This window comes from Hippocampus comes, unplaced genomic scaffold (assembly GCF_001891065.2).
Source record: "Hippocampus comes isolate QL1 unplaced genomic scaffold, H_comes_QL1_v1.1 scaffold282, whole genome shotgun sequence".
Classification (NCBI taxonomy): Eukaryota; Metazoa; Chordata; class Actinopteri; order Syngnathiformes; family Syngnathidae; genus Hippocampus; species Hippocampus comes.
Genome location: NW_017806073.1, coordinates 83,594 through 98,594, shown reverse-complemented (window position 1 = coordinate 98,594; position 15,001 = coordinate 83,594). Strand labels below are relative to the sequence as shown.

At 41.3% G+C, this 15,001-nt stretch overlaps 1 protein-coding gene across 1 annotated transcript in view; it reads right to left on the bottom strand.

Annotated features, from left to right (window-relative positions):
• Window positions 1-15,001, bottom strand: part of LOC109530548 (ephrin type-B receptor 1-like) — a 133,719-nt gene that overhangs the window by 79,818 nt on the left and 38,900 nt on the right. The window contains exons 2-5 of the mRNA XM_019894381.1: window positions 11,516-11,580; window positions 9,534-9,824; window positions 7,426-7,644; window positions 7,157-7,337 (exon numbers count right to left, since the gene is read on the bottom strand). Coding sequence (XP_019749940.1) covers window positions 7,157-7,337; window positions 7,426-7,644; window positions 9,534-9,824; window positions 11,516-11,580 — 756 coding nt within the window. The remainder of the gene's footprint in view (window positions 1-7,156; window positions 7,338-7,425; window positions 7,645-9,533; window positions 9,825-11,515; window positions 11,581-15,001) is intronic.

Here is a 15,001-nt window from a genome sequence, read left to right as displayed (position 1 = left end):
TTTGCTGTGTACTGGCAAAGTGAATAATTATTTTCATGCACCCCATTATTGGTTGGTTGTGAGGAGTGTTGATTTGTATAAGCTTGGCTTGACCATACTAAATGGGCATATAGCCCTGCTCCCCATGACCGCCGTGCATGGGACCGGAACTTGGTCTTATTAAAAAAAAAAAAAAAAAAAGTGGACCAACAGCATTTCTAGTTGAGGACCACTGTCTTAAAGTATCCGTTTTCGGTGTCTCGCGCTGCCGTGGCTGGCAAAACAAACGTGCTTGGACATGTGCAGCGCTTTTGTTTCTGGTTTATTTATAGAGCAACGTAACATCCGCTGTGACGTCTGCCCCGTTAATCTCGCGAGAAAAAATTTAATCCCGTTAAAATTCATTTCAATTAATGCCAATAAAAATGCGCTAAACTGACAGCACATTGTTATCCGATGAATGTGTATGGTTGTCTGTTGACACAATATGTGACCCACAATTGGCTGGCGACCAATCCAGGGTGTAATACCCCTCTCGCCCAATGTCAGCTTGTATAGGCTCCAGTATAACAGAGACTCTAGCCAGTGCTTTGAGTCAAAATGAATTAATGCCAGTACTCCCCTGATCCCTGTAAAAATGCCTTATTTGTTCGTTTGAAACCAGAAGTGTAATCTTTCTTGTTCTGTGCAATTATTACAAGTGAATCAGAAGCTGCTCATCGTCACCACTTCATCGCCAGCCCGGGTTCTCCTTTGGCCATTTTAGGGCCACGCCAACATTGGGTTTAACTGTATTCAACCAATGACTGTATAAAGAACTTGTTTGAAAGTTTCCCTTTGCTGTCATATGTTTACATTCGTCACTACTTATTGTTCTTCACGGCCTATTTCTGCCACACACTCGCCTTGCAAGACTGCCTCGCGAAGGACAGCCGTAGATCACAAAATCACAAAGCGCCAGTGTGAAACATGTCAAGGGTACGGTGGGCTCATGTGAGGTATGCTGTAAAAAGTCCCGACACGCTAAGGCACAGGTGTCAATCTCAAGGCCCCGGGGCCATATCTGGCCCGCTACATCATTTTATGTGGCTCCTGAGAGCATATCAAAAATGTCAACTTCTATGATGCTCTGTACCAAAGTTTCAAATTCTCATACGTAATAAAGAACAGCGCTATTGTATGCATTTTATTTTTACCAAAACCCTGATTACAGTAACTTAAACAATAGTTGAATAAACCATTATTCTTGACTTCTCGATGTGGTTTCACAGTCATACCAGCCATCCAAGGGCAACAGTAAATACAATGTGGCCCGGGACAAAAATGAGTTTGACACCCCTACGCTAAGGACTAAAACTTAGAAGTGCTAGTACTCTATACTGGTGCATAAAGCACTGACTCTACCAAGAACAAACTGTATTGAAAATGGATGGACAGAAAAATCTGTGATTTTAACCCTTTCATGCTCCCTGTAACATGATAAGCTGTCAACTGCAGTAACCGCTGTCCCTGAAAGGGTGAATTGGGCCAATGTTCAAAGCTGCACACACGAACATTTGCTAACTAACAACCAGACATATTCACTCATCACATGAGACATAGGCATTGAAATGTTGCTTCATATTTTCTGTTTGTTTATTTTATTTTACCTTCCCACTTTGTGTCCTTCTCTCCCAGAAGATAACTTCACTTGATGTGCTTCTTTTATCACTTATACCCACCCATTTCCTTATATGTCTACTGTAATACCATATGACCATTTCTCTGATAGTACAAAACAAATTTGCTCTTTTCTAATTAGTATGGAATGAAACAGATTCACTTATCATCTCACCACGTGTACATGAACATCACACAAACACACACCGAGAGTAATGCATACAGACATAAGCGCACACGATGGCTCAGTCTCGAGAGAAAAGGGCGGAAATGGGGAAAGAGGGCAGATAAAAAGAGAGCGCAAATGAGAAACAAGATAGGATGAAGAGTATTTCTGTGCCATCTTCACTCAAACTTTCTTCTGCAGTGGGTTGCTTCCCTTCGAAAAAAAATAAATTTGAGAATGTTTCTGTGGTTGTGATTATTCATTCAAAAGGAGAAAAACTAGATTTTAGGAGGACCATTCAGACTGGCATGACTCAGTCGTGGGAGGCGCATCATTGATGATGTTTAATGGACCGAATGAGGACTTAAACATTAAAAAAATGATAGGCAGTAGCATACTTATATACTGGTTCGCACCAGGGTTCTAAATTAACTTTTTTAACACCAGCCAATCAGGATTTTCATAGCCATATGCTTTTTTTTTTTTTTTACTTTATTTTTAACAGAGCTTTTTTATCTACCTCGACTTGTCTTATCCTGGTTGCACTCTAGAAAGTCGTGTGAAATCGAGGCATTCACGCTGGCAATGGCTGTATATAAACGTCATTATCTAGTGTTAGGCATAGTATTTATTGGAAATGGACAAGTCACTGCTCGAGGTACAAATGGCAAACACATACAAAACAGCGTGGAGGAGGTTTGCACATCGTTTGAATATCATTCCGGTTCCAATTTCGGGTCTTTCTTACAATTCCGGTTCCAAACAAATCTCAATTTGGATTCTTTTGAGGGGTCCAAATTATGTCCATTCATTTTTAGCATCTCAAAGCAGAGACCAAAATAACATTTGACATGGACTGAGTCATTTGGCCTGCACTATATAACAGTCTTTACCTTTTACACTGAGTGGCATGGCAGGAGAACAAGAAGATTGTTTTCATTTCTCACTTCGTTGTTTTCAACCAATCGGTCATCATTCGATAGGCCATACTAAAATCTTGAAAAATAATTTTTTGCTTTACCGACCTATCTGTTTTTTTTTCAACTGTACAATATATATAAAACAAAATATATTGTAGTTCTCCAAATGTATCCCTATTAATGTTTCACTTTTTGAATAACTTTACCATGAAGTTCTCAGGGGGTTATTTTAAACCAGGATTAATATCAAATTGATCAACTTGAATTTATAAGATCTTACTTAATTACCGGTACTTTCCCTAGAGAACTGCATTTTTGGCACCTTAATGAAAATAAGAGTGTAAATGAGTACGGTACTACACTGAGCTCCCACTGATTGGCTGTGTAGGCAGACAAGTTCAAATTAGAAGAAGGAACAGTGCGTGTTTACAATGTGCATGTTATGGACACACACACTTGTTTGATAGAGAAAATACGGTACATATGCTAATGTTCGCTGATTATTGGCATTTGAGTGGACCCACTGCTTCGCTGTTGGAAGTGTCAATGTTGCCAACGGACTCATTTAATTTTCTAACTCACCCAATTATGACATGGAAGTTGAGCGTGCTCTCGTCTTTGGCATTGAGCGGGAGGCGGCACCAAGACCGTCAGACACGGCAGTCTGTTAACCTTTACAAGTCATGGAACATCCTTGCACAATATAACCTTTTTGTAAGTGCTGCACTCAGGCGACATTTAGTGATTTAGTTTAACAATGTTAAAACACACTTGTGATCTGTGAGTGGTACCCCTGCACATGTGCGCACTTGGTTTCTATTTATAAGAGCCCAACCCAAGTTATACTGTATCTGACGGATACAACTGTCTCATGAATCACCAGCCAAACTGGCTGGTAAGTTTTGATCAGCACCTGCCGAAATAAATTTGAACTTGCATTTGTAATAATTTAGAACCCTTGTTAGCCAGAGGACTCGGGCTCAAATATCCACTGGAAGACATCTTTGTGAGGAGTTTGCATGTTTTCCCAGTACTTGTTTCTCTGGGGACTTCTTTTCAGAAGCACAGTCAAAATCAGAATCCTGTTTATTGGCCAAGTATGTATTTGGTATTTTTGTAACTAACAAACCCTAAAGACATGCCATTAAGGCTAACTCCAAACTGTAAATTGTCCAAAAGTGTGATTGTCAGTGTGAAAGTTTGTTAATTGACTGACTGAAGAGACCAATCCAGGGCATACCTTCAATGTTGTGGAATGTGTTTTTCAATTCAGGTTTTCGAGGGCTTCTATCGCATCAACCAATAAAAGGCATTATTTGCGCTTGGCAGAGGTCACCCAACTGAGGACATTGGTGGTGTGAGTATGCTCTTGAAATAGTTTCGTGTGTTTTTTCGTTATTGTTTAAAATTTTTGTTTTCTGGCAACCAAATGACTTTTTGGTAATATTTAACATATTCCCAAACTCAGCAAATTTTGCTTTTGTATTTTGGTGAAAAGGTATGTATTTCAAGGGTCCCGAAATTGATCATTTCAAGTCTAAGTGTAACAAAACGGTAAATCAAAGTATGTAATTAGCAATTGTGTCAGAGTGAATAAGTATCAAAATAATATTAAAACCCATATTCCACTGATTGGTCAAATGTTTGCTCGTGTTGGCGAAGAAAATAAATGCGCGTTCACTTCAACGTTTGTCAGGATTATTTCAAGATCACAAATGTTGCCAAATGTACGCCAAGAGTTTTAATGGTTTCTCTTGTCATCAGGAAATTTTGAATTTTGATATTCAAAATTCCTTTTCCACAAGAAAAGTACAGGTGAATGTTTGCGACCTTTAACGAACCCTGACAAGAATGCAACCTTCGCTACCTTCGCTAACACTCACAAACGTTCGACCCTCAGTGGGATATGTGCTTAACATTTTTGTGAGTCGCGGTGTTTGTCACATTTTAGCGAAGGGCGTGCGCATCAGTAAATGTTGCCGGTCTATCATTGACCAGCAGCCGGGTGACCGTCACTATCAGCTCTATTTGATTTTTTTTTCACATTTTTTTAGGCCCGTCTGATTCATCATTTTCTCCATATTCTCCTTCTTCAGTTGATCACACATCAGTTGACAAGGATAATTTCATGCCCCAATGAAAACGTGCCAGCTTAGTGGGTAGTGCAGGAGCACCAGAGGTATTGCTTTATTTCTTTGCTTCACTGGTTCAAGTACCGCTCTGTGCCTTTATTTTTTTTAACTTTATTTTTAACTATGTTTATCATATCTTGCAGCCAGTCGGGAGCTGTAAACCAGCCATTTTGTTTCACGTGTGTATTGAAGAATTAAACAATTTCAATATAGTGACGAATCTGCAGAAAAGAAACACAAATTTACTGGGCTGACCTTGCCCTAAAGACCTCAGCTGGAATCAGGGGCCAATTGAGCAGTGGGTGCAGCATGGTTCAGCGATAAGAGTGGTCGTCTTCTAACCCAGAGCTCGGGGATTCGATCCCCAGCCATTGCTACTGTGTTGAAGTGTACTTGAGCAAGATACTGAAGCCCCAGTCGCTCCTGATGCTGCATCATCAGTAAGTGAATGAGGTAACAATGTGAAGCACTTTGAGTAGCCGAGGTAGAAAAGCACTATACAAGAGAGTGACAGCCCATTTACCATTTAATCTGGAAGCCAGTTGAACCGGGACGACCAGAAAAAGGAGCAGGCTTGGAGAATGGGATCCAAGATTTCATTAGCAGGCAAAACAAACAGGTACGTCACCAGATTGACTGGGACATTTCATTTTTTCATGTCCTCTCGGCAGATGTGGAGCCCCTCCTCCAATCGAATCTTGGTGTATTCACTCCCATGTACAAACACAGCGAGACACGCGGCGTGTTTCCGTTCGTCGTCAGCATAACGGGAGTCCGTCAGTGATGGAGTGACAAGGTCCATCAGTACTGTCCGATTAGTGGCGCGTCCGGTGACAGTCGAAAACCCCTTTTCAGCAGTACTGTCATACGCCAACAAAACAGGCGTCTGTCAACTTAGTTCAGTCAGTTCGGCCAAAATGTCCACCAGTGATGTAAGCATTAGTTATGCTTCTGTATGTGTAGATACAAGTCTAGTGCAAACAAGAGGGTTGCTGAGTTTTATTCGGAAATTTAGAATATTTTACTACTACCTAGTGTGACGTGGTGTGAAGACACAGAGCCCTTGTTCTCTTCTACATAGCCATGCCCATGACACAGAGATCTCAAATGCTTGAAATTGTCAGTTATACAGTATTGATCAAACTCTCTCTGATTTGTAAAGCCAGTAAAGAGCTTGGCTTATATTCAGAATCATGACTGGAATATTTATTTTCTGTGTGGTGTCTGTATTTGCCGCATGTCTAATATATATATTGCAAGGGCTGGCGGTAGGCTCATTATAAAAACAATTAATTTAATCTACAAGACACAGTGGTGTAAAGCAGGGGTCCCCAACCGCCGGTCCGCGGACCGGTACCGGTCCGCCGGGCATTTGGTACCGGGCCGCACAGAAAGAACTTGCCTTAATTCCGTTTTATTTCGGAATACGAAAGATGTTTTATTTTGAAAAACTACCGGATTCTCCATTACATCCGTCTGTGTCACGCTTGACAAGCGTCAAGCCACGCTTCTCCTTCACGTGACCGATTACTTCAAAACAAAACGCAGGAGCTCGCAAAATGAGTAAAAAAAACTGCTGGAGATCGCAAATGACGGCGGCCTTAAAAGTACGTTCGAGACAACTGGATTAAAGTTATGGCTGAATACTCTGAGATCGCCACAATAGCACTGTTGCTATTTCCGACATCCTACCTGTGTGAGGCGGGGGGTTTCTGCAGCAACAGCGACGAAAACAAAATTACAAAGTAGACTGGACATAAACCACACACTTGAGGTGTCATTGTCTCCTATTACCCCGAGATGGGACCGTCTGGTTGCAGAAAATCAAGCTCGGTGCTGTGGTGAGTCGTCATTTTCATGCACTTTGAATTTGCGTTGTATCGTATTTTGAAGGCATTAAACATTGCCATCGCGATCGGAGTGTTGCGGCCAGATTAGACGCTCCTTGTGTTTATTATTATATTTCGAAAACGCCACAGTTTTCATGCAGCTCATACCATACCATGCGATCGGAGTGTTGCGGTCAGATTAGACGCTCCTTGTGTTTATTATTATATTTCGAAAACGCCACAGTTTTCATGCAGCTCATACCATATTATTTTGTTGTATTATTTCCGCCACACCTTAAATGCCGGTCCCTGAAAATATTGTCTGACATAAACCGGTCCGTGGGGCAAAAAAGGTTGGGGGCCCCTGGTGTAAAGTACATTCTTCAAATATGGATTTTTTTTCTCCCAGTTTTTTTTTTTCTGAGTACATTTGGGACTTCATGAGCTACAAAAATAAAAACAAAGATTCACCTCTGCACAAGTTGTCACCGTCTGGTTCATACCCGGCCTTGCAGCTGCAGCTGCCAATGGGTACCATCCACTCTCCATCGCCGTTACAGTAAAGCTTTATGGGCACATCCACTTCCTCTGCATTGGGGATACAACTTCCTCTGGCAATGACAAGTGATGTGGATTCTGCTCCAGTAAGTGTCTGGAAAGATGCATATAAATAATTCACCTCAAGTCCGGTCCACAAAACTATGCTACCAAAGAAAAGAGCAACTGGGTACATTCCGTACCTCTGGGAAGTAAGCAAAGTTCTGAACTATGCTGGGACATTTTTTGTAGAAAACTCTGACGGCAAGGAGGGACATACAGGCTCCCAGATCCTGGAAAGCCAAATGAAAGCCTTTTCCTTTGGAGAGTGGGCCAAAACTTCGAACTTCTGTGTTCACCTTCATCAACCTCCCGCCAAAATCGACTTGGGAAAAACTCTCATCTGCGGCAATGGTGTCCACCTATTGGAATCAGACAGAGTAGGTGAACCAGCAAAAGCATTAAGTACTGTGCAGGTCTGTGCACTTGCAGTGTTGTTTGAATTAACTTTTAAACAAAAGTAGGACAAATATCAAGAAATTGCAACACAAACAATCGAAAACAGCTATCCATAAAACTTTGTAGAGGTGTTGTCCTAGGTTATTTGATTATTTGTTGGAAGCAATAGCTCCTTAACAACTGACCTGTCCAATACAGGCTACTTGATCGAGGCAAAATACACTAAATACAATGATTGTAGTGGTGAGGGGTCCGTCAGATATTCCATTTATTGAGAGATTGGAGCAGCTGGTGAGGTGAACAGCTTGCTGTCGATACCAACGCTTGTGTTACCCCTTTGTTACTGAACACCCACATTTGATGTAATATTGCACACTGGGGTGATGTAGCAGCACACAATGTATATTGAGGTAACATGCTACCAAGACTTATGGGTTCAGCGCTGCTATTTTGAATAATATGGTTCCTTGATTTACAAGTTCTTTTTATTTCATGACCAAGTTTCCAACTCAAATTAGTCAAAAATCAAATCAAATTTTCTCATTTAAATCAAATCAAAGTCTTTTATGCCACGTCGGAATTTTTCAGATTTATGTTTCACTCTGGGACATGAGTTACATTTTGGGGGGAGAGTTATTTGACAAAAAACCTAGACTAAGAACAGTAGAGACCGAACTGGCACCCAGAATCCCTGTTCCCTAATCGTGGCAGCGAACGAGTTCCGGTTAGAAATTTTCGCTTCTAAAAATGAAAGCATTCTTCTTTTTAATTTAAAGATAGCTCAACTAGAATCCTGCTTCGCATTGTGGCCAAAGGGAGAATCCTGGTCATTTATTTGGTCCTTTTGCTTTTATAAATAGGGTGATTGTCACAAATATGTGTAAAGCAGGATTAGGGAAATCCAGTTACTCGAGAGCCATATCCTGCCTCTTTTAGATCCCTCCCTTCTCCAACGCACCTGATTCAAACGATCAGCTCATCAGCAAGCTCTGTAGAAGCCAGAAACAATCTGATCAATTGAATTTGGAGAGTTGAAGTAGGGAGAGATCAAAAACAGTTAGGAGATGGCTCTCTAGGAAACTGAGTTCCCTACGCATCGTGTAACCGGTGAGGTCTTACTCTTGCGGTGTCAACCCAACTCGGGGCTCAAACCGCGCTGCCACCAAATCTCCGGTTTGGGAGCACAGGGGACAAGTGAGTTATAATTCCGGTCCACCAACTCAGCTCAGTTCCGTATTTGAAGGAACACAAATTGAGGTTTTACTGACGTACTAAGCGACCTACATTTTTCTTAAAAATATATAATAATAATCATAATCATAATAATAATAATAAGTGGCTGTGAGACTGACGGGGCGCAAAAGCTGTGGTGTACACCAACACAAAACACACATTAACTAGTTGGGAAGTGGTGGTTCATAACACAGGCTGTATTCTGAAATTAATGGGAGACGAGAGTCAGTCCTGATTCCTAAACACACGCACGCACGCACGCACGCACACACACACACACACACACACGCACACGCACACGCACACAAGTCCACCTGAGGATAAGACACAGGACACACTGTGAAAAAAAATTGGACAATAGTAATCTAAGGATGTGAAATCAGTCATGTTGGCCCTTGACCACGCGATTAGTTGATTACGAGCGTCTGCTCCTTGTATCTGGCAAGTGTTTAACATTTGGTTTGTGTGTGTTTGACTATTTGTACCGTTCAGTAAACAGCTGAAAGTGCATCGGCTCATGTGCATCTCAATTTGTTTGTCACTTCACTGGAATGGCAGCATATCTTTAAACCTATTTTGACTTACAGCACATGTAAACATGTAAGTTGTATGCAATTACCTTAAGAAAGGGGGCATTTGCCCAGTATTCAACCCCTCGGATGCCCTCTGACACAGCCCTGTCTGTTTCCAGGTAGTAAAGGTTGAACGTCTCTTTGCAGGAGCCAAGGACACTGGGGATGGAGGCACAGTCTCGTACAGTGAAGCGGATTTCCACATAGATACGCAGTGCTGCCCGTCTGTCAACGTATGTGGTGAGGAGCCAGTTGTTCTGGCTGGGCTCGAACACATTGCACACTTGATACGTCCTGATGGTGTTGAGGTTCTCATCATAGCCACTCACCTCCTCCCACTGGGGAAAATGATAGTGTGTCAAACAAACAGGCAGGCGGGTGGTTGGAATGAGTGTGGACAGAAAGAGAGAGGAGAGAGGAGAAGCGAAACCATTAATGTCTTTCCCTAAACCTTGATACACATTTAACTGAGTTTTCTCGTCATCTGCATAATTTCCCTCTTCTCAGTCTTGTTCATTGCTGCACCGTATTGTGCATCTACTGTATTATCAGCAATAGACATTTCAAACACACAAATCATCACCTTAGCTGAGGCTGACTAAAATATCTCATGCGGTTACCAACGGTGGAATGATGCATTTGTCTGACTTGCATGCAGGTGGTGTGGCTTCAGTTCCCACTCAGTGACGGTGTGAATGTGAGTGTGAATGGTTGTCTGTCTCAGTGCCCTGTGATTGAGTGACAACCCATTCAGGGTGTTGCCTGATTTTTGCCCGATGCATGCTGGGATTTGCTCCGGCTCTCTGGATAAGAAAATGGAATAGATGGAACATCTAATGAGTGAAAACATGATTCGCTGCAACAGAAAATAAGGAAAAAAGATCCAGAGGGCAGCCTAAGTGATATATTTTTCATCTACAAAGAAAAAATAGGGCTGTGTCTGTCTTTATGTTCGGGTCGGCTAGTGCTCCTCGCGATGGCGATGTTGCCGGCGTCAACGATTTAAAATCGCATATTCAGTTTAAATGAATCTCTCCTTTTATTATTTATAATTTTATCTGTGGTTTTATTGTTCTTGTTTTGATTGTAAAGTGTCCTTGAGTGTTTTCAAAGGCGCTTATAAATGAAATGTATTATTATTGTTATTATTTATTTTATAAGCTATAGATGAAAAATAATACTATCTATGCAAATTTCGGAAAAAAAGTTGGAGTCGGCCCAACGCTTGCACATTTTGAGTAACCTCCAAATTTCACTGTCACTATTGTGACATGAGTTCTTGCATGTAAGAAAATGCATTTTGGTGGTTTCCATTTACAATACAGTCTGGGGAAAAAAGTGGATGGGGTTGCAGACTGCAATTCTTTCTTTAACCCTTTCATGCACCAATAACAAAAACCTGTAACCTGATAACATCATAAACTGTCAACTGTAGTAACCGCTGTCCCTGAAAGGGTTAAACTTGTAGCAAACGCGAGAACGCCATGAAGTTTCCAATTCCAGCATCTCAGCCGGTGACATCTATGATCCTGGTGTGATCAATTCTGGTCGCTGGAGTTCTTCAATCTTGCCCCTCTCTCTCATCTATAAACAGCTTCACACAGCATGTTCAACAGAATGCAATAAATCTCAGCAACTATATGCTAAATGCCAAGGTAAAGAGCAAAAATTATGAATGAGAAAAGACTTATGTGTATATAATTTAATGTGTGTATTCATTTTTGTCATCATTGTGCTTTATGTTTTAAGTACAGGATTTGATTACATGCTGCCATTGCTGTAAAAGTGCTCCAGAAATTTAAGTTGAGCTGAGTTAAAATGAGATTTTGCATTTTTTTTGTCTTCAAAATAAAACAGCACTTTCATGGAATGGATCTGAAGATTTGTTTGCATTTCATTAGAGCACTAATATAATACTACCAATCCTGTTTCATCTTGAAGTGTACTCAAACTATTCAACTTTTGGCACACAACCATACTCACACTCGCATATCCATTCTCAAAACAAACAAACAAAAAAGGCTCATACGCCATTGGCAGGGAATGAGATCCAGCCCAGCTCAGCCGTCGCTGTCCTCGTATCCATCACTGTATCTGTCACAAAGAAAAGAGGACAGAATGGTTGATTACATTTATAATTGAAGCAAGATTGATTCAATAACTGAATACAACTGTGTAAATAATCCTTTAACATCTTATTTCAACAAGCTTGCATACTTTCATAAATAGTGTGTGTTGGAAAGGATGGCCATGATATTTAATTATTCAGTCAGTAGAAATTCTGTCTATTGTCTCTAATTGATCACATTTTAAAGCAGAGTGCACCGTGCACTGTTTGGCTACTACCACTCATCCTCACGAGGGTCGCGGGCATGTAGAAGCATATCCCAGTTGTCTTTGGGCAGTGGGCGGGGTCCACCCTGAACTGGTTGCCACACATAGACAAACAACCATTCGCGCTGATAATCACACCAAGGGACAATTTAAGAGTGTTCAATAAACCTACCGTGCATGTTTCTGAAATGTAAGACGAAACCGGAGTATCCGGAGAAAACCCACGCAGGCATGGGGAGAATACTCAAACTCCACACAGGAAGGGTGAAGCCCAGAATGAAACCCTGGACCTCTGTACTGTGAGACAGACGTGCTCATTATTCTAGTTCCAACTATCTTGTGGTCTGAAGAACAAATTTGTTGAGCTACAACTTCCATTTCCATTTCCCCCTGGACAGTCCCAGGCAATAATTTAATATTAATATCGTATCACAGCATAATATTTGAAACTGCCTTTCGTCATGAGAACACGTGCATCAAATCTTATGTTGTTAAATGATTAGTATCCAAGTCAAAACATGAACAACAAACACAGAATAAACTCAGTGGCCAGAGAATTATGTACACTAGGGAAATAAAATACAACACATGGACAAAAAAGTAACACCTCAGTGATACAGCTGACCTAAGTTAGACATTACGCAAAGCCCCCAATATACAACCTTTCGTATAGTAAAGCATGGTGAGACAACGACATCTCACTGAGAGGGGGCCGCAGGCAAACAAGCCACTTGATTCCTCACATGCCCTCCTCCTCCTCCTACATTTGTTCATGCTGTCACCCTGCTTCTCATTATCTCCCTTCCTCCTCACACCCTCCCCACCTTCATCCTCTCCTTCACTCTTCTTCTCTTTTATCCACCCCCTTCACTTTGGGTGTCTCTGTTTTTGTCAGTGAGCTTGCCTAATTACAGCAGAATCAGCTTTTTTTTCTCAGCTCTCCCTAGAGAATGAAGGTCGTTTGGGGAAATGAAATGCTTGTCACGGGGAATGTATTCCACTATCAGAAATCACAGAGCAAAGCTTATTCAAACAGTAACAATTGTCACCATCCAATTTGTAGCTTCAGTGCATTTAGTGATGTCTTGTCACCAAACATTCTGTGAAAAAAAAAAAAAAACACTGTAAAAAATGTAGAGGAGGTCCTTCTTGGTATTCGTGTAATTCTTGGTCTTCTCCTCGACCATTCCAAAGGTCTTTGTGGTTGGTGTACAAAGAACAAGCCTAAAACATTCATGTCACAATTTCAACATAAGAAATCATAGAAGTATTATATAGCAGCAATTTTCAAAGAGGGCTTTTGGTTCAGGGCTTGGCAGGGAGAATAATAATACGCATTTATATTTTATGCTGCTCCGCAACCCAGACCATTTTAGTGAGGATTTGTATCAAGGAATTTAAATTTACCCTTTGAATCACGATGACATCTGAGGACTGAAGAGTGGTATTTCACAAGCTATTTAGTATGCACAGCTGTAGACAGATATGGGAAACAAACAAACAGACAAACAAACAAACAAACAAACAAACCTCCAGTCCATACCTTTAATCTTGTTTGGAGAGAGGAGAGAACTAGAATCTTTCTCAGCTGACCGGACACAAAGTGGACAACAGAGCTTATTTTATCGCCACTGAGCTAATTGTAGTAATACCGCTATCCACCATACAGTGCTTTTTCTAGAACCTGGTCATCCGCGTTAAGAAATGAGGCAATACTGAGTGGATGATGCGATTGCTTGACGCTACATGGCAACAAATGACAAGAACAACGAAACTGCTGAAGCGTAGAAAAAAAAATAGTGTGTTTCCGGTAACCCGACCGACCGAGAATTTCTACCTCGTCAGAAATCAGGTCAACATGCCAGTTTTCAGAGGCCTTTTATTTGAAAATGCAACATCGGATCCGGACGAGGGTGGTCTGGGTGGAGAGCCGGGGTGCTGTATTCCTTCTTTTAGGATGTTGTAAAAATGGGCGAAAAGATCAACATGTTCGAATGCAGGTCATGTCAGAACGCAGGCCATCTTGTCACTTTTCAGAGGCCGACATCAGATCGGAATGAGGGTGGTCTGGTTGGATACCTGGAGTGCTCTCGTGTCCCACACGCCTGGTTTGATTGAGGGATAACTGAAATTCATTTTTAAGAATCTTTTGAAATAAGGAGAGGAGCTCAAAATGTCATATTTGAGAGGCATTTTAATTGGTGATGGAACATTCGATCTGAACGCCAGTACTCTGGTTGTACACCTGGCGTGCACTTGTGTGTCGACAACCTGGTGTGGTTGCGCAATCACCCAGATTTATTGTTTTAATGCTTTTTTTTAAGATCAAGTGAAATTGATGTAGAATCACCATTGACTTTATTTTCTATCTCCATTTGAGAACGCTTATTGCTGCTTTTCTGAGAGTTCTTGTTCTTCCTCTGTGAATCTTTACCCGACAGCCAAGAAAGTACTTATTTTCCCAGTTGTCTTTGGGCAGTGGGCGGGGTCCACCCTGAACTGGTTGCCACACATAGACAAACAACCATTCGCGCTGATAATCACACCAAGGGACAATTTAAGAGTGTTCAATAAACCTACCGTGCATGTTTCTGAAATGTAAGAGGAAACCGGAGTATCCGGAGAAAACCCACGCAGGCATGGGGAGAATACTCAAACTCCACACAGGAAGGGTGAAGCCCAGAATGAAACCCTGGACCTCTGTACTGTGAGACAGATGTGCTCATTATCCTAGTTCCAACTATCTTGTGGTCTGAAGAACAAATTTGTTGAGCTACAACTTCCACCATTCGAAAAATAATAAAGAAATAATGTGGTAACTGGAAGTGCATTGTCCTACACTACTGAAACACTCTCATCCACACTAATGAAAACGCTGTCATCCACACTATGACCCCAAGCTCGTACACAAATTTGACACTCTCTCTACTGAGTGGATGATGCGATTGCTTGACGCTACATGACAACAAATGACAAGAACAACCAAACTGCTAAAGCGTAGAAAAAAAGTAGTGTGTTTCCGGAAACCCGACCGACCGAGAATTTCTACCTCGAAAAAAAACTTTACGGGCGGCATTTTTTTTTAAACAACCTTCAAATTTAACACACGTCATCATTAGTTCTACCAACAGTTAACATTAGCATTACTACACCTTGTGACGAATGTTTTATTCATAAAGGT